Below are 20,605 nucleotides of genomic sequence, written 5' to 3'. Positions count from 1 at the left end.
TGCACACAATACACGAAATAGCAATTTTCCCGCCGAGACTTGTACCCAAGAATGCGGGGTGTACATTATACTCAAGTGCACACTATACACACGGAATGTGGTGTTAGATAAACATACTGACTGTTTCATGCCTCTGTATTGTTGAAGGCCAGAGGTATCTTTACATACAGCCAGACAGTATTCAAATTTGCCGCCTGCTATTGCTCCAGTTTTACAGTCATGAATTTTTAAACAGGACACTGGGCATGTAATCTTTCAATAGTGCTATCCTATCTGTTGGAAAATACATAATCACTTTAGTGAGGAAATTAAATTATAATGGTACATCTCCAAATATATTGAGTTGTCTAAGGTACCACAATTAACTGTGCAGACATGACATGACAGGAACCTATGATTGTGGGTTCAAATTCCGGTTTCCCTGAGTATGCAGCAATGTTTGTCGGTACCGTACCCATGCTTGTTGATTTGAGTAAGTGATAAATTTCGGAGACCTGAACCACTTTGGGATTTCCTCCAAAAATATACAGAGACATCGCAATAAAACCGAAATACTGTTAAAAGCAGCTTCAGTCTCTTACCTGAAACTGAGTGAGTGAGTTGGGTTTAACGCCGCCTCAATCTCATTAAAATCAGATCTTAGTTCTCGCTACTTGTTTAGCGGTAGCGAGAACTAAGATCTGATTTTAATGAGATTGACGCCGCCTTTAACAGTATTCCAGTTATATCGCGGCGTGTCAGCTTAATGTGGGAGGAAAGCCCGAAGAGGTGCAGGTCTACCTGAAACTGAAAAACCTTTCTGAAAATATCTATCTGCCTGTCGATTTGGAATTTTCCAGGAATGTGTAAACTAAAGAAAACTAAGGTAAACTAAGAAAATGCAAAACAAATATCAACAATGTTTATTTAAAAATATGGTTGGAATATATAAACACAATAAATTAATAAGGCACAATATAATAATAATCCTGATAAGGATAATGAAATGATTCTTCTATTGTAAAACAGCTAAAATGAAGAGGTACATCGTATGTTCAGACTAATACATCGTATGTCGGCTAACTGCCAATACTACTGGTACGTCCTGTGTTTAGACTAATAGTTCAGGGTTGTCCTCAATGCACCCATGAAGTTCCAGGGTAGAATAGGTCTTCAGCAACCCATGCTTGCCGTAAAGAGGCAACTAACAGGATCGGGGGGATCAGACTTGCTGACATGGTTGATGCATGACATCGATCCCAATGGGTGGATCGATGCTCATGATGTCAATCACTGGATTGTCTGGTCCAGACTCGATTATTTACAGACCGCCGTCATATAGCTGGAATATTGCTGAGTGCGGCGTTAAACAAAAAAAACAAATCACCTTCAGCAATGGTGTTAGAGATGGGTTTCGGATCCTCCTGACAGGCTCGACATGGAATAATAACTCACACACTGAACGCGAAAGTTAAACAACAGTTACAATTTTATGTCTGTCTTTTTCCAATTAGTCAACAGCAACCAAGAAATGCTGTTTCCAGTAACACTGCCCACCCATCATTTTATTCCGAAATGTTTATCACATCAAGAATGATAATATTGTTGTGCCTTCATAATGATCCATTTCATTTCCTGGCTTGTAAATGGAAGACAAAACATTTTGTTGTATGGCAGTAAAAACAGCTTTAAATTTATCTTTCAGTAATTGTTAGTGGCAGCAAATGATTGAAGCGCTAGTAAACTGTCGATTGCTGTTGGCGGCAGTGATTGATTAGAGTTATCTGCCCCTGGTTGATGAAAATGGCAGGCTTGATCATTCGAGAAGTTTCAGGGTGGGACAGGTTGTAGAAGACTGGCTGTACCTTTAAAAGAGGGCCGTTTTTAACCTGACTTATTTCATATGTACCGAAGAGCAGATTGTTTGTAAACCCAGAATTCCTGAGAGCTTCCAACACTAACCTTGATTCAGCAACGGACATTGAGCTGTGACAACATTCTGGACATTGGTGAGTGCCCCTTCGTTAATTCTTGGGCCTGTTACTTACTGCTGCTGCCCCTTGTTTGAGCCTTTGTATTGCCTGTTTGGTAACCTAAATGTGTGTTTCAATGTAATTGATTGATTATTCCCTCCCCCTAATAGAAGTATCCCTCTATTGATCAGACACACCCCACCCCTTATATAAATACATAGTCTTCTCTAAGTCTGATGATAAGGGAGACCTCCTTCGTGGTCCACCCGGAGAGCTGAAGGTGCGGGGTTCAGTCCCCGACTACATCATACCAAAAGATGTTTGAATATGGTATTTGTTGTTACCCTGCCTGGCAGTCAGCATTTAGGGGCTAAAACAAGAACTGGTCGGCTTGGAGTATTGGAGACTGAGTGGGGTATTCATGTTAAACTGCAGCATGGTATCTCAGTGGGACTAATTCTGCACTAGTCAGGACCAGTACACGCAGCCACACACACATGCATGCACGTCGCTATGTAAGTGGTTTGAGACATACTCCCAACCCAAACAAAAACTGAAAATGTTGAATTCCTGAGTTTAGTGGCTTTTTGTCACTCAATCTCATGTCTTTATAGATATCTTTAAAGTATCAAAAGCCTTTTGCCTTGTACACACACAAGACAAGCAGACGCCAGTATCAGTTGACTGCACCATGTATTGTACATATAACATATTTATGTATAACATATAGTCAATGGGTAAGGTCTTGGCTAAATATCAAAGTCCTCTTTATGATATTATTAAAGTCATGAATGTAGTTGTTGAATTTAATGGCCAAGTTCATTTAATTTCACAAATATCAATTTCACAAATACACATTAACATGAAGCACACGCATGATGGATAAAAGTGACTTCATGCTGTAATTGATGAAGCCGATCATAATGTGCACTTCAATCAAGGTTATCAGTTGTTTTCATCACAAAGTGCTTTATTAAATCAAAAGGATTCATACAATGATCTGGGGGGCAGGGGTGGCCCAGTCATCCCTCAGGCACGCCAGAAAGCTATGGTTTTGAATCCCGGTTTGTCCTGATTGTTTCTAGGTTTGTCGGCACCACACCAGTGCTTGTGGACATCACCAAAGTGGTAACCGTCATTTCGGAGTTTCCACACAACGTGATATATAACTCAATACTTCTCAAACCAACTCACTCATAAACTTATGTTCCTGGCCCCTGTTTTAGGGAAGATAACTCTAGTTACCATAACTCTCACCACAAAGATCAGCATGAACAAAAGTTTTGTTCACAATTGTTTCAGATTCAAGGGGTCAATGATCCCTGAAAGAAATACCAGCCCTGTATTTCTGATCAATGAGGATCTCCAGGCTGAATATTTCTGTTACCTATCCATGATTTTAGCAGGTAAAAGGTCCCTAGCTGTGGCCACATGTAATTACATCAGTAGGACTTATATGTACACATCTCATGGTTAATAATACTTATCTCACAGGGAGAAGATGTGGTACTCACTTAAAGGAATCTTAGCCATGTTGTCAGTATCCTTTGGGTGAGTTGAGAGGACAAGGTCTAAAAAGGGCCCCTTTTGGCCAACTACATTTGCCAAACTTTTAAATGGGGATTTTAATATGTTATCACTCAGAATTGTTCATAGGATTGAGGACTGAATTATTTGTTCTTTCCAAAACATCAAAAATGAGCATCTCGCAATGTCTACTACCTTCCAAAAGATATTTTAACATTTTTCTATTTCCAAACCGTGGGCCAAAAAGGCCTTTATCATATCCAGTGCCTTCTTATTATTTATAGTTAGCCTATATGTTGTCACCATTCCTCTGAGTACTGGAAAATAGAGTAATATTCCCTGATCTGTTGCAGAAAACAGAATCCAACTATTGCCCTGAATGTGGCCCCAAATACACAAAAACTCTTCAACCAGATACAAATGATCCTCACAACCTCTTCACTGCATTCTTCTCCTTTATCCTGACTTTCGGTCAACTAAGATGCCTCAGTTCCATCTGGGATAGTTGAGACACTTTTAGAGTTCAAAGGACCTGGCGCTGAGGTCAAAGTGAGCAATGACCATTATTTGACATCCCATCAGTGACAGTTGTTACATTGTGGATCACACTTGGCACCATTGACACGACAACCACAGCCACCGGTAATGTCTCCTTCACCCTGAAATGACATAGAAAATTGGGAGTTGATGAGTGACATGTTATATTGATCCAGCAATATACAAGCAATATCGATGAAGAATCTCTATCTCTGTCTTGTAGAGGCTTTACTAGGTATAACACCCACCTTTGAGCCCTTCTGAGGACCTTTCGTGACCCAACCGACCTCTGTCTTGCAGAGGCCTTACTCTAGGTATAACACCCACCTTTGAGCCCTTCTGAGGACCTTTCGTGACCCAACCGACCTCTGTCTAGCAGAGGCCTTACTCTAGGTATAACACCCAACTTTGGGCCCCACCAAGGGCCTTTTGTCACCCAACCGACCTCTGTCTAGCAGAGGCCTTACTCTAGGTATAACACCCAACTTTGGGCCCCACCGAGGGCCTTTTGTCACCCAACCGACCTCTGTCTAGCAGAGGCCTTACTCTAGGTATAACACCCAACTTTGGGCCCCACCAAGGGCCTTTTGTCACCCAACCGACCTCTGTCTAGCAGAGGCGTTACTCTAGGTATAACACCCAACTTTGGGCCCCACCAAGGGCCTTTTGTCACCCAACCGACCTCTGTCTAGCAGAGGCCTTACTCTAGGTATAACACTCAACTTTGGGCCCCACCGAGGGCCTTTTGTCACCCAACCGACCTCTGTCTAGCAGAGGCCTTACTCTAGGTATAACACCCAACTTTGGGCCCCACCGAGGGCCTTTTGTCACCCAACCGACCTCTGTCCAGCAGAGGCCTTACTCTAGGTATAACACCCACCTTTGGGCCCCACCAAGGGCCTTTTGTGACCCAACATATCTCTGTTTTGCAGAGGCCTTACTCTAGGTATAACACCCACCTTTGGACCCCGCCGAGGGCCTTGTGAGACCCAACCAACCTTCGCCCCCTTGGTTTTTCCCTCTCCCCAGGGCATGCTCTGTCTACCAAAACCAAGGGAAAGTGTCTTTCCATACTTATAAACCGTCTAAATTGATTAAATGTTATTACGAGCATCTATAAATGAGGCGCTTCATTATAGCGCTTCCTATCATAACTTGCACGTGAAATTCGCTGACTTGCCAGGCGGTCAAGAGCACTTGGATGTGTCAACAACAAAACACAACTAAAATACTTACTTTTAAATGAAAGTGAAATCTTCGGTCTCTAAATGTTTCTGTTGCAATATTCCACTTCTTTTAAACTTTTCAAAACGAAAATTCGCAAGTTTAAAAGGTGTCTTTTGCTTTACAAGATTTACGACTTTAAATAATCCAAATGTTACACAGAGGTAGTTGTGACGAAACAGCTAGCAGTTACTTCACGTGCAAATTGTGCAGCATTGATAAGCACTTGTTTTAAAAGCACGTGTTTTGAAACCTCGCTGTCCTTTCACCAGAGACTCTGAAGTGGAAAGATGAGCGACGACGACTTTCATTTTATTACCCAGTCTTCATTCACTGTACACATGACATTCAATTTTAATTGAATTAAAATTTTGAATTGCTATTTGTAGTCATTTTTTCAGTTACTTGGTTAAACCTGGGATTTGAGGTTTTACATTCAAAGTAAAACCTCCAGAACGAAAATAAAACCTCATAATAGGTTTTACTTTGAAAGTAAAACCTCACAATAGGTTTTAATGCCTATAGAAAGAACTCTCTTACTTAATAGAGATCCCAATGAATAGGTTTATAATCTAGGTATAACACCCACCTTTGGGCCCCACCGAGGGCCTTTTGTGACCCAACATATCTCTGTTTTGCAGAGGCCTTACCCACCAAGGGCCTTTTGTGGCCCAAGCGACCTCTGTCTTGCAGAGGCCTAACTCTAGGTATAACACCCACCTTTGGGCCCCACCGAGGGCCTTTGGTCACCCAACATATCTCTGTTTTGCAGATGGAGCACTTGATCCAGTCACATCCGTCCTTTTTCTGGACAATCACTTTGCACTGTGGACATGGCATAGCCTCCCCTTCTGTCACCAGTCTCTGTAAGGAAGATCATGGCGTACGTAGATTGTTCGTATAAAAATATTTTGTTTTCAGTTTACTGTCACGATCCAGTGAAAGTCCCAGGTTGGCCATGACGCATATATGCAGTTATCCATACGTCTAGAGGAGTGTCAACCTTATGCCTTAATGACGGTTCAGATTCTGTTGCAACTATACAATCACAGCACTTAAGCAATAAAGGACCGACTGACCGTTGCGTTTACAAACAAGTGATGACTGTTGTGATGCCGAATACGCTTCCCTCCGCTTATCTATTTCTTTGTCATTTTGAATATCATACACAAAAATCAAAATCAACTGCCTTTGGGGTTCAGTGCCGTAGCCAGCCGGGGGGCAGGGGGTGCAGTTGCCGCCCCCCCCCCCTGGATTTTTTGTAGAAATCATTTTACCTTGTGAAAGTTAAATTGAACTTGATACTTGTACAAATATTTGCCCCCCCCCCCGTGTCAAAAAAAGTTAAAACTACGCTCTTGGGGTTAGAGGTCAAATTTCAACATTCTAGTAAAGGTTGCATCCACACTGGTGGCAGCGATGTTACGGAGAGTGTAACAAAGGGGTCCCACACTTGGAAGAAACTTGTAGCTGGTTTGTGTGGTCATGGCTGCTAATATTTCCAACATCAGCGTAAAGCAACCCACTCACCCTCTAATACATCTTCCTGAGGCTAGAGTGTTAACTGACTATAAAAGTCCAGTTACCACCCTTGCCAATTTAGGCTGGCATTATGGAGTCATTTTTGTTTTGGCTATTTTTGCATAGTCAAACCAAACAACATCCGGTTCGTAAACTGATACTGATTTCGGTTGCTTGTAGGATTTGCAGAGCATGTGTACCGCCTACTCGGCGTCAACAGATAGTTTTCAAATGATTTCATGTTTGTAATCAAGGTGCTCACATGATTTGATGCATTTCGTCAAGTACGGTAAGACCCGTTCTATAAATAAATCTTGATTATCAATCAGATCGTCTTGACTTGGCACCACCATTTTGTTTGAGGCAAATGTAAGTGATATGAGAGGTGGAATCTGAGTGGTATAAAAAGGACATAACTCGTAATAACCACTGGTGGCGCTACGACCAAGCCCAGAAATTCCAGCCTAGTTTGACAAGGTGGAAACTGGACTTTTGTAGTTAGCTAACTCCCTTGCCTGGGGCCGATGCCACAAGTTCAGCTGCACCGGTCACTGATTCTTACTTCAAGCATCTTCTGCGTCTGCTGCGCTGCCTTGTCATTGGAGGATCTCCGCTTGAGGTCTTCCTGGTACTCGCGGCAGTTCATGTCCTCATGGATGGCCTTGCAGGTGAGACAGTTCTCCTTCTTACACACAGGACATGCAAAGAAGTTGACGAGGTCCTCGTAAATGCACCATCCGTGGCAGTCGGGCGTCTTGCAGTGGTAGCTGTTGCTAGCCTGGCTCTCCGCTGTATCCAGGCTACGCTGCAGGAAGCGGGCATAGATCTCGTCACTCACCAGCTGCAAGTAGTGGTACATGGTACAGTGTGATACATGGAAGAGTGTGGTACATGGTACAGTGTGATACATGGAAGAGTGTGGTACATGGTACAGTATGATACATGGTACAGTGTATAGTGTGGTACATGGTACAGTGTGATTCATGGAACAGTGTGATACATGGTACAGTGTGGTACATGGTACAGTGTGATACATGGAAGGGTGTGATACATGGTACAGTGTGATACATGGTACAGTGTGATACATGGAAGGGTGTGATACATGGTACGGTGTGATACATGGTACAGTGTGATACATGGAAGGGTGTGGTACATGGTACAGTGTGATACATGGAAGGGTGTGATACATGGTACAGTGTGATACATGGAAGGGTGTGGTACATGGTACGGTGTGATACATGGTACAGTGTGATACATGGAAGGGTGTGATACATGGTACAGTGTGATACATGGAAGGGTGTGGTACATGGTACGGTGTGATACATGGTACAGTGTGATACATGGAAGGGTGTGATACATGGTACAGTGTGATACATGGTACAGTGTGATACATGGAAGGGCGTGGTACATGGTACAGTGTGATACATTGAAGGGTGTGATACATGGTACAGTGTGATACATCGAAGGGTGTGATACATGGTACGGTGTGATACATGGTACAGTGTGATACATGGAAGGGTGTGGTACATGGTACAGTGTGATACATGGAAGGGTGTGATACATGGTACGGTGTGATACATGGAAGGGTGTGGTACATGGTACAGTGTGCTACATGGTACAGTGTGATACATGGAAGGGTGTGATACATGGTACAGTGTGATACATGGAAGGGTGTGATACATGGTAAAGTGTGATACATGGAAGGGTGTGGTACATGGTACGGTGTGATACATGGTACAGTGTGATACATGGAAGGGTGTGATACATGGTACAGTGTGATACATGGTACAGTGTGATACATGGAAGGGTGTGGTACATGGTACGGTGTGATACATGGTACAGTGTGATACATGGAAGGGTGTGATACATGGTACGGTGTGATACATGGTACAGTGTGATACATGGAAGGGTGTGATACATGGTACGGTGTGATACATGGTACAGTGTGATACATGGAAGGGTGTGATACATGGTACGGTGTGATACATGGTACAGTGTGATGCATGGTACAGTGTACAGTGTGGTACATGATACATGGTACAGTGTGATACATGGTGCAGTGTGATACATGGTACAATGTACAGTGTGGTACATGGTACAGTGTGGTACATGGTACAGCAGGATACATGGCAGAGTGGTGCATGGTACAGTGTGATACATGGTACAGTGTGGTACATGGTACAGTGTGAAACATGGTACAGTGGGATACATGGTACAGTGTGGTACATGGTACAGTGTGATACATGGAAGAGTGGTACAGTGTGATACATGGTACAGTGTGGGACATGGTACAGTGTGATGCATGGTACAGTGTACAGTGTGATGCATGGTACAGTGTACAGTGTGATACATGGTACAGTGTGGTACCTAGTCAGTGTGGTACCTGGTACAGTGTGGTACATGGAAGAGTGAGTGAGTATGGTTTTACGCCGCTTTTAGCAATATCACGGCGGGGGACACCAGAAATGGGCTTCACACATTGTACCCATGTCGGGAAACGAACCCGGGTCTTCGGCGTGACGAGCGAACGCTTTAACCATTAGGCTACCCGACCGCCCCGGTACATTGAAGAGTGTCATACATGGTACAGTGTGGTACATGGTACAGTGTGATACATAGAAGAGTGTGATACATGGTACAGTGTGGTACATGGAAGAGTGTGATACATGGTACAGTGTGGAACATGGTACAGTGTGGTACATGGTACAGTGTGATACATGGTACAGTGTGGTACATGGTACAGTGTGATACATGGTACAGTGTGATGCATGGTACAGTGTGATGCATGGTACAGTGTGGTACATGGTACAGTGTGGTACATAGTACAGTGTGGTACATGGAAGAGTGTCATACATGGCACAGTGTGGTACATGGTACAGTGTGATACATGCATAGATTCAGCTTCAAAGACCTTGTAGTTTAAAAATGTTTAGAGGAGATGTCAAAAATGTCTGCCATACAAATGATAACCTTGCCACATTCACCCACTTGACTTTCAGTCAGGTCAGCTACCAAACAAAGGTATTGCACTGCAAAAATCGTGTTCATTCATCCACACCTTTAAAATTACACAAATCCAAAATAAATCATTTCCTTCATATTTTAGAATTGACTTGCACGCCACTTTTTACAGTATAACTCCATATAGGCCAAACAAATAATGAGGCAGTTTTTATAAATAAATACTTCAACAAAATAATAACTTCACAGACTGCTGATTTAATCCGCAACACACAAAAATGGAGACGATACGAAATCAGTGACTTCATTAAGCACAACAAAAGCCCGCCCACCCTCTTATCAGCCATTCAAGTAATCCGATGGTGGACATGGCCTATTTTAACACAGTTTATGGAAGCATATTCACACAAATTATTGGTTGGTTTGCCAATCAAGTGACATGGAATCACTTGCAATTTATTGATACTGACATACTGAAATCTTTTCACATTCCCAATATAATCTGTCGTGTCACTGACCGCTCGGACTTCTCGGTCCTGCAGCATGGCCTCACAGGTGTACAGGTCATCCTGGAACGGGCACTTGAGACTTGCCTCCTCCGTCGTGCGCACAGCGTTCATCAGGCAGTCTCTGTCCACGTAGGAACACATACTTACTGAATACATATAAATACTAACATGGAAATATCTCACAGCGTTCATCAGGCAGTTTCTGTCCACATAGGAACACATACTTACTGAATACATACACATACTTACATGGAAATATCTCACAGCGTTCATCAGGCAGTCTCTGTCCACATAGGAACACTTACTTATTGAATACATACACATACTTACATGGAAATATCTCACAGCGTTCATCAGGCAATCTCTGTCCACATAGGAACACTTACTGAATACATACACATACTTACATGGAAATATCTCACAGCGTTCATCAGGCAGTCTCTGTCCACATAGGAACACTTACTTACTGAATACATACACATACTTACATGGAAATATCTCACAGCGTTCATCAGGCAGTCTCTGTCCACATAGGAACACTTACTTACTGAATACATACACATACTTACATGGAAATATCTCACAGCGTTCATCAGGCAATCTCTGTCCACATAGGAACACTTACTTACTGAATACATACACAAACTAACATGGAAATATCTCACAGCGTTCATCAGGCAGTCTCTGTCCACATAGGAACACTTACTTACTGAATACATACACATACTTACATGGAAATATCTCACAGCGTTCATCAGGCAATCTCTGTCCACATAGGAACACTTACTTACTGAATACATACACATACTAACATGGAAATATCTCACAGCGTTCATCAGGCAGTCTCTGTCCACATAGGAACACTTACTTACTGAATACATACACATACTTACATGGAAATATCTCACAGCGTTCATCAGGCAGTCTCTGTCCACATAGGAACACTTACTTACTGAATACATACACATACTTACATGGAAATATCTCACAGCGTTCATCAGGCAGTCTCTGTCCACATAGGAACACTTACTTACTGAATACATACACATACTTACATGGAAATATCTCACAGCGTTCATCAGGCAATCTCTGTCCACATAGGAACACTTACTTACTGAATACATACACAAACTAACATGGAAATATCTCACAGCGTTCATCAGGCAGTCTCTGTCCACATAGGAACACTTACTTACTGAATACATACACATACTTACATGGAAATATCTCACAGCGTTCATCAGGCAGTCTCTGTCCACATAGGAACACTTACTGAACACATACACATACTTACATGGAAATATCTCACAGCGTTCATCAGGCAATCTCTGTCCACATAGGAACACTCACTTACTGAATACATACACATACTTACATGGAAATATCTCACAGCGTTCATCAGGCAATCTCTGTCCACATAGGAACACTTACTTACTGAATACATACACATACTTACATGGAAATATCTCACAGCATTCATCAGGCAGTCTCTGTCCACATAGGAACACTTACTTACTGAATACATACACATACTTACATGGAAATATCTCACAGCGTTCATCAGGCAGTCTCTGTCCACATAGGAACACTTACTTACTGAATACATACACATACTTACATGGAAATATCTCACAGCGTTCATCAGGCAGTCTCTGTCCACATAGGAACACTTACTTACTGAATACATACACATACTAACATGGAAATATCTCACAGCGTTCATCAGGCAATCTCTGTCCACATAGGAACACTTACTGAATACATACACGTACTTACATGAAAATATCTCACAGCGTTCATCAGGCAGTCTCTGTCCACATAGGAACACTTACTGAACACATACACATACTTACATGGAAATATCTCACAGCGTTCATCAGGCAGTCTCTGTCCACATAGGAACACTTACTTACTGAATACATACACATACTTACATGGAAATATCTCACAGCGTTCATCAGGCAATCTCTGTCCACATAGGAACACTTACTGAACACATACACATACTAACATGGAAATATCTCACAGCGTTCATCAGGCAGTCTCTGTCCACGTAGGAACACATACTTACTGAATACATACACATACTAACATGGAAATATCTCACAGCGTTCATCAGGCAGTCTCTGTCCACATAGGAACACTTACTTACTGAATACATACACATACTTACATGGAAATATCTCACAGCGTTCATCAGGCAGTCTCTGTCCACATAGGAACACTTACTTACTGAATACATACACATACTTACATGGAAATATCTCACAGCGTTCATCAGGCAGTCTCTGTCCACATAGGAACACTTACTTACTGAATACATACACATACTTACATGGAAATATCTCACAGCGTTCATCAGGCAGTCTCTGTCCACATAGGAACACTTACTTACTGAATACATACACATACTTACATGGAAATATCTCACAGCGTTCATCAGGCAGTCTCTGTCCACATAGGAACACTTACTTACTGAATACATACACATACTTACATGGAAATATCTCACAGCGTTCATCAGGCAGTCTCTGTCCACATAGGAACACTTACTTACTGAATACATACACATACTTACATGGAAATATCTCACAGCGTTCATCAGGCAGTCTCTGTCCACATAGGAACACTTACTTACTGAATACATACACATACTTACATGGAAATATCTCACAGCGTTCATCAGGCAGTCTCTGTCCACATAGGAACACTTACTTACTGAATACATACACATACTTACATGGAAATATCTCACAGCGTTCATCAGGCAGTCTCTGTCCACATAGGAACACTTACTTACTGAATACATACACATACTTACATGGAAATATCTCACAGCGTTCATCAGGCAGTCTCTGTCCACATAGGAACACTTACTTACTGAATACATACATATACTAACATGGAAATATCTCACAGCGTTCATCAGGCAATCTCTGTCCACATAGGAACACTTACTGAACACATACACATACTAACATGGAAATATCTCACAGCGTTCATCAGGCAGTCTCTGTCCACATAGGAACACTTACTTACTGAATACATACACAAACTAACATGGAAATATCTCACAGCGTTCATCAGGCAGTCTCTGTCCACATAGGAACACTTACTGAATACATACATGTACTTACATAGAAATATCTCACAGCGTTCATCAGGCAATCTCTGTCCACATAGGAACACTTACTTACTGAATACATACACATACTAACATGGAAATATCTCACAGCGTTCATCAGGCAGTCTCTGTCCACATAGGAACACTTACTGAACACATACACATACTAACATGGAAATATCTCACAGCGTTCATCAGGCAGTCTCTGTCCACATAGGAACACTTACTTACTGAATACATACACATACTAACATGGAAATATCTCACAGCGTTCATCAGGCAATCTCTGTCCACATAGGAACACTTACTGAATACATACACGTACTTACATGGAAATATCTCACAGCGTTCATCAGGCAGTCTCTGTCCACATAGGAACACTTACTGAACACATACACATACTAACATGGAAATATCTCACAGCGTTCATCAGGCAATCTCTGTCCACATAGGAACACTTACTGAATACATACACATACTTACATGGAAATATCTCACAGCGTTCATCAGGCAGTCTCTGTCCACATAGGAACACTTACTTACTGAATACATACACATACTAACATGGAAATATCTCACAGCGTTCATCAGGCAATCTCTGTCCACATAGGAACACTTACTGAATACATACACGTACTTACATGGAAATATCTCACAGCGTTCATCAGGCAATCTCTGTCCACATAGGAACACTTACTGAATACATACACAAACTAACATGGAAATATCTCACAGCGTTCATCAGGCAGTCTCTGTCCACATAGGAACATTTACTGAACACATACACATACTAACATGGAAATATCTCACAGCGTTCATCAGGCAATCTCTGTCCACATAGGAACACTTACTGAACACATACACATACTAACATGGAAATATCTCACAGCGTTCATCAGGCAATCTCTGTCCACATAGGAACACTTACTTACTGAATACATACACATACTTACATGGAAATATCTCACAGCGTTCATCAGGCCATATCTGTCCACATAGGAACATTCACTTACTGAACACATACACATACTAACATGGAAATATCTCACAGCGTTCATCAGGCAGTCTCTGTCCACATAGGAACACTTACTTACTGAATACATACACATACTTACATGGAAATATCTCACAGCGTTCATCAGGCAGTCTCTGTCCACATAGGAACACTTACTGAACACATACACATACTTACATGGAAATATCTCACAGCGTTCATCAGGCAGTCTCTGTCCACATAGGAACACTTACTTACTGAATACATACACATACTTACATGGAAATATCTCACAGCGTTCATCAGGCAATCTCTGTCCACATAGGAACACTTACTGAATACATACACGTACTTACATGGAAATATCTCACAGCGTTCATCAGGCAGTCTCTGTCCACATAGGAACACTTACTTACTGAATACATACACATACTAACATGGAAATATCTCACAGCGTTCATCAGGCAGTCTCTGTCCACATAGGAACACTTACTTACTGAACACATACACATACTTACATGGAAATATCTCACAGCTTTCATCAGGCAGTCTCTGTCCACATAGGAACACTTACTTACTGAACACATACACATACTTACATAGAAATATCTCACAGCGTTCATCAGGCAGTCTCTGTCCACATAGGAACACTTACTTACTGAACACATACACATACTAACATGGAAATATCTCACAGCGTTCATCAGGCAATCTCAGTCCACATAGGAACACTTACTGAATACATACACATACTTACATAGAAATATCTCACAGCGTTCATCAGGCAGTCTCTGTCCACATAGGAACACTTACTTACTGAATACATACATATACTAACATGGAAATATCTCACAGCGTTCATCAGGCAGTCTCTGTCCACATAGGAACACTCACTTACTGAATACATACACATACTAACATGGAAATATCTCACAGCGTTCATCAGGCAGTCTCTGTCCACATAGGAACACTTACTTACTGAATACATACACATACTTACATGGAAATATCTCACAGCGTTCATCAGGCAGTCTCTGTCCACATAGGAACACTTACTTACTGAATACATACACATACTTACATGGAAATATCTCACAGCGTTCATCTGGCAGTCTCTGTCCACATAGGAACACTTACTGAATACATACACATACTTACATGGAAATATCTCACAGCGTTCATCAGGCAATCTCTGTCCACATAGGAACACTTACTTACTGAATACATACACAAACTAACATGGAAATATCTCACAGCGTTCATCAGGCAGTCTCTGTCCACATAGGAACATTTACTTACTGAACACATACACATACTAACATGGAAATATCTCACAGCGTTCATCAGGCAATCTCTGTCCACATAGGAACACTTACTGAACACATACACATACTAACATGGAAATATCTCACAGCGTTCATCAGGCAATCTCTGTCCACATAGGAACACTTACTTACTGAATACATACACATACTTACATGGAAATATCTCACAGCGTTCATCAGGCCATCTCTGTCCACATAGGAACATTCACTTACTGAACACATACACATACTAACATGGAAATATCTCACAGCGTTCATCAGGCAGTCTCTGTCCACATAGGAACACTTACTTACTGAATACATACACATACTTACATGGAAATATCTCACAGCGTTCATCAGGCAGTCTCTGTCCACATAGGAACACTTACTGAACACATACACATACTTACATGGAAATATCTCACAGCGTTCATCAGGCAGTCTCTGTCCACATAGGAACACTTACTTACTGAATACATACACATACTTACATGGAAATATCTCACAGCGTTCATCTGGCAGTCTCTGTCCACATAGGAACACTTACTTAGTGAATACATCCACATACTAACATGGAAATATCTCACAGCGTTCATCAGGCAGTCTCTGTCCACATAGGAACACTTACTTACTGAATACATACACATACTTACATGGAAATATCTCACAGCGTTCATCTGGCAGTCTCTGTCCACATAGGAACACTTACTTACTGAATACATACACATACTTACATGGAAATATCTCACAGCGTTCATCTGGCAATCTCTGTCCACATAGGAACACTTACTGAACACATACACATACTTACATGGAAATATCTCACAGCATTCATCAGGCAGTCTCTGTCCACATAGGAACACTTACTTACTGAATACATACACATACTTACATGGAAATATCTCACAGCGTTCATCTGGCAGTCTCTGTCCACATAGGAACACTTACTTACTGAATACATACACATACTTACATGGAAATATCTCACAGCGTTCATCTGGCAGTCTCTGTCCACATAGGAACACTTACTGAATACATACACATACTTACATGGAAATATCTCACAGCGTTCATCAGGCAGTTTCTGTCCACATAGGAACACTTACTTACTGAATACATACACATACTAACATGGAAATATCTCACAGCGTTCATCAGGCAGTTTCTGTCCACATAGGAACACTTACTTACTGAATACATACACATACTTACATGGAAATATCTCACAGCGTTCATCAGGCAATCTCTGTCCACATAGGAACACTTACTTACTGAATACATACACATACTTACATGGAAATATCTCACAGCGTTCATCAGGCAGTCTCTGTCCACATAGGAACACTTACTGAACACATACACATACTTACATGGAAATATCTCACAGCGTTCATCAGGCAGTCTCTGTCCACATAGGAACACTTACTTACTGAATACATACACATACTAACATAGAAATATCTCACAGCGTTCATCAGGCAGTCTCTGTCCACATAGGAACACTTACTGAACACATACACATACTTACATGGAAATATCTCACAGCATTCATCAGGCAGTCTCTGTCCACATAGGAACACATACTTACTGAATACATACACATACTTACATGGAAATATGTCGCATATATGTAGACAGATTTTATCTTGGCCGACTGAAGGGTTTACTACAGACAGAACTACTATGTGTTGGTACAACAAGTTTACTGTTTACTTGCTGACACAGGCAGTTTACTTTTTACGTACAGACACAATTAGACACAGATACTGCTACTTACTGACAGAACACATGTAGACACTCCCTGAGGACCACGCCCTCTCCCGGCAAAATCGTATCAAAGCATACCGGACAGTCAAACTCGTCAGTATTGGGGACAAGGTCTCGGTTTTCGAGTTCAAGTAGCTGGTTAAAGTTTTCTGTACTTTTCTGTCTCTGTTGTTGCCTGTTAAACTCATCAGCCTGTAACAGAAATAATGAAACCATGTCAGTTTGTAGCAGTGCAAGGAGTTGGGCTGATTTGACTCCCTTGAGTTAAACACAGTCTCTTTTCATTGACACATTGAAAATAGACATGTATCTCTATTACACTGCATAGTGGATGTGTGTATTCACACATAAAGAAAGTATTCATGATGGATAAAGCCAAACTGTCCTGAGCCAGTGTGTGAAATAATTTGTCAACATCACCAGCCATCCGGTCAAGCTAGAGTGAGTGAGTTGGGTTTAACACCGCTTTTAATGGGGGAGGAAAGCCTGAAGTGATGCAGGTCTCAGACGTTTACCAGTTCAGCGAAACCCACGAGCAAAGTATGGTGCTGACAAACCTGGAAACATAATCGGGCGAACCACACAATCATAGGTTTCTGGCATGCCCAAGGGACACAACTCTGCACAGCGAATAGCGGTTCCTTAGACGACTGGGCCACCCATGCCCCCCGGTCCAGCTTGATGCTTTATCGATAGCCAAATGGAGAGTTAAGTCACCAGGGGTTTTTACCCTACTAAATACAAGGAGAAATTTGGTAAAAGAGAAAATAAATCTACTTGAAGTTTCAACAAGGCTAGAACTTCAATCCGTCTTGTGGCATAAAACCTGACGCATAAACCCCATGTACCTCCACGATCCTGCTACAACTTATAATATTATTGTTTTTAGAAATCTGTCTTATTTCTCAAGTGCACCTTCACTTTTTGAGATAGGGGAAGGTAGTTTATATATTATACCTGACTAGACAGGAAATAAGTCAGCCAGTCAGGTGAGGTGAAATGGGGTTTAACGTGGCGTCCAAGATTATTGCACTTATATAGTGACGCACATGCACACTTGTGTGTGTGTGTCGTGTGTCTGTGTGTGTAACTGTGTCTGTGTGTCTGCGGCTGATTGAACTAGTCCGGACTGATACTGATTTATAGTGCTAGCCCACTGAGATACCATGCCACAGTTTAACATGAATACCCCACTCAGACACAGTATACTGACTCCGAGCCGACCAGTCCTTGTTTTAGCCCCTTAATGCCCAGCACCAGGCAGGGTAACAACAAGTACCATCTTTAAATGTCCCTTGGTGTGATGCAGCCAGGGACTGAACCCCGAGCCAGTCATCCTCCACTATATTTTCACGAACCAGGAAGTAACGAAACCAGCCAGAGGCTACTGGGCAGGTGCTTATTTCACACATTGTCCTGAGTGCAGCACAGTGGTGTGATCAATCTCATTAAAATGTGAGTCAATCTCATTAAAATGTGAGTCAATCTCATTAAAATGAGTCAATCTCATTAAAATGTGAGTTAATCTCATTAAAATGTAAGTCAGTCTCATTAAAATGTGAGTCAATCTCATTAAAATATGAGTCAACCTAATTAAAATGAGTCAATCTCATTAAATGTGAGTTAATCTCATTAAAATGTAAGTCAATCTCATTAAAATGAATCAATCTCATTAAAATGTCATCCTCCACTATATTTTCACGAACCAGGAAGTAACGAAACCAGCCAGAGGCTACTGGGCAGGTGCTTATTTCACACATTGTCCTGAGTGCAGCACAGTGGTGTGATCAATCTCATTAAAATGTGAGTCAATCTCATTAAAATGTGAGTCAATCTCATTAAAATGAGTCAATCTCATTAAAATGTGAGTTAATCTCATTAAAATGTAAGTCAATCTCATTAAAATGTGAGTCAATCTCATTAAAATATGAGTCAACCTCATTAAAATGAGTCAATCTCATTAAAATGTGAGTTAATCTCATTTAAATGTAAGTCAATCTCATTAAAATGTGAGTCAATCTCATTAAAATGCAAATCAATCTCACTAAAATGCGAGTCAGTCTCATTAAAATGTGAGTCAATCTCATTAAAATATGAGTCAACCTCATTAAAATGAGTCAATCTCATTAAAATGTGAGTTAATCTCATTAAAATGTAAGTCAATCTCATTAAAATATGAGTCAACCTCATTAAAATGTGAGTTAATCTCATTAAAATGTAAGTCAATCTCATTATAATGTAAGTCAATCTCATTAAAATGTGAGTCAATCTCATTAAAATATGAGTCAACCTCATTAAAATGAGTCAATCTCATTAAAATGTGAGTTAATCTCATTAAAATGTAAGTCAATCTCATTAAAATGTGAGTCAATCTCATTAAAATATGAGTCAACCTCATTAAAATGAGTCAATCTCATTAAAATGTGAGTCAATCTCATTAAAATATGAGTCAACCTCATTAAAATGAGTCAATCTCATTAAAATGTGAGTTAATCTCATTAAAATGTGAGTCAATCTCATTAAAATGAGTCAATCTCATTAAAATGTGAGTTAATCTCTTTAAAATGTAAGTCAATCTCATTAAAATGTGAGTCAATCTCATTAAAATATGAGTCACCCTCTTTAAAATGTGAGTCAATCTCATTAAAATGTTAATCAATCTCAATAAAATGTGAGTCAATCTCATTAAAATGCAAATCAATCTCACTAAAATGCGAGTTAATCTCATTCAAATGCGAATCAATCTTATTAAAAAATCAGATGTTAGTTCTTGCTGCGGCTAAACAAAGATCTCGGACATCCCATTACGGGTCACGTCAGAACAACCTTTAACGATCTTTTACCGACCAATGGAATTACCCCCAGTCTGGAAACACAGTACTTCATTTATATTGAAATCAAATTTAAAATGAAGTACACACATTCTCTTGACAAAGATTCAAAGAAATACAAAATCAATCTGTGAATGTATTTTATTGTCAACACAATATTTTGAGTTGCATATTAATACAATAACATATCGTTACTGGGTCTTATGTGTATAGTAATGGATATTCCCAATATGATACTTTGGTAGATTAATCCAGAATCAGATTCAGACGAGGACTCCCAAATCATCCTGGGGACTTCCGTTCTTCTTTATAGTCACCCCAAATATCATACTGGTAGGGGAAACTGTTCTC

The 20,605-nt window shown here is 40.8% G+C and overlaps 1 protein-coding gene across 5 annotated transcripts in view; it reads right to left on the bottom strand.

Annotated features, from left to right (window-relative positions):
• Nucleotides 1-880: 880 nt before the first annotated feature.
• LOC124113148 (ranBP-type and C3HC4-type zinc finger-containing protein 1-like) overlaps nucleotides 881-20,605 on the bottom strand; it is a 58,134-nt gene continuing 38,409 nt past the window's right edge. For 3 of the 5 annotated variants that reach the window (XM_048397786.1, XM_048397785.1, XM_048397787.1), the window contains exons 9-13: nucleotides 17,434-17,615; nucleotides 10,241-10,352; nucleotides 7,324-7,602; nucleotides 5,961-6,104; nucleotides 883-4,138 (exon numbers count right to left, since the gene is read on the bottom strand). In XM_048397786.1, coding sequence (XP_048253743.1) covers nucleotides 4,058-4,138; nucleotides 5,961-6,104; nucleotides 7,324-7,602; nucleotides 10,241-10,352; nucleotides 17,434-17,615 — 798 coding nt within the window. In that variant the 3' untranslated portion in view covers nucleotides 883-4,057. Of the gene's footprint in view, nucleotides 4,139-5,960; nucleotides 6,105-7,323; nucleotides 7,603-10,240; nucleotides 10,353-16,850; nucleotides 17,142-17,433; nucleotides 17,616-20,605 lie in introns of those variants that run through there. The other 2 variants (XM_048397782.1, XM_048397783.1) reach the window with 2 other exon arrangements.

The sequence above is a fragment of the Haliotis rufescens genome, unplaced genomic scaffold (genome assembly GCF_023055435.1).
Source record: "Haliotis rufescens isolate VD_foot unplaced genomic scaffold, xgHalRufe1.0.p SCAF_17, whole genome shotgun sequence".
Taxonomy (NCBI): Eukaryota; Metazoa; Mollusca; class Gastropoda; order Lepetellida; family Haliotidae; genus Haliotis; species Haliotis rufescens.
This window is presented reverse-complemented; position numbering and strand designations above follow the sequence as displayed.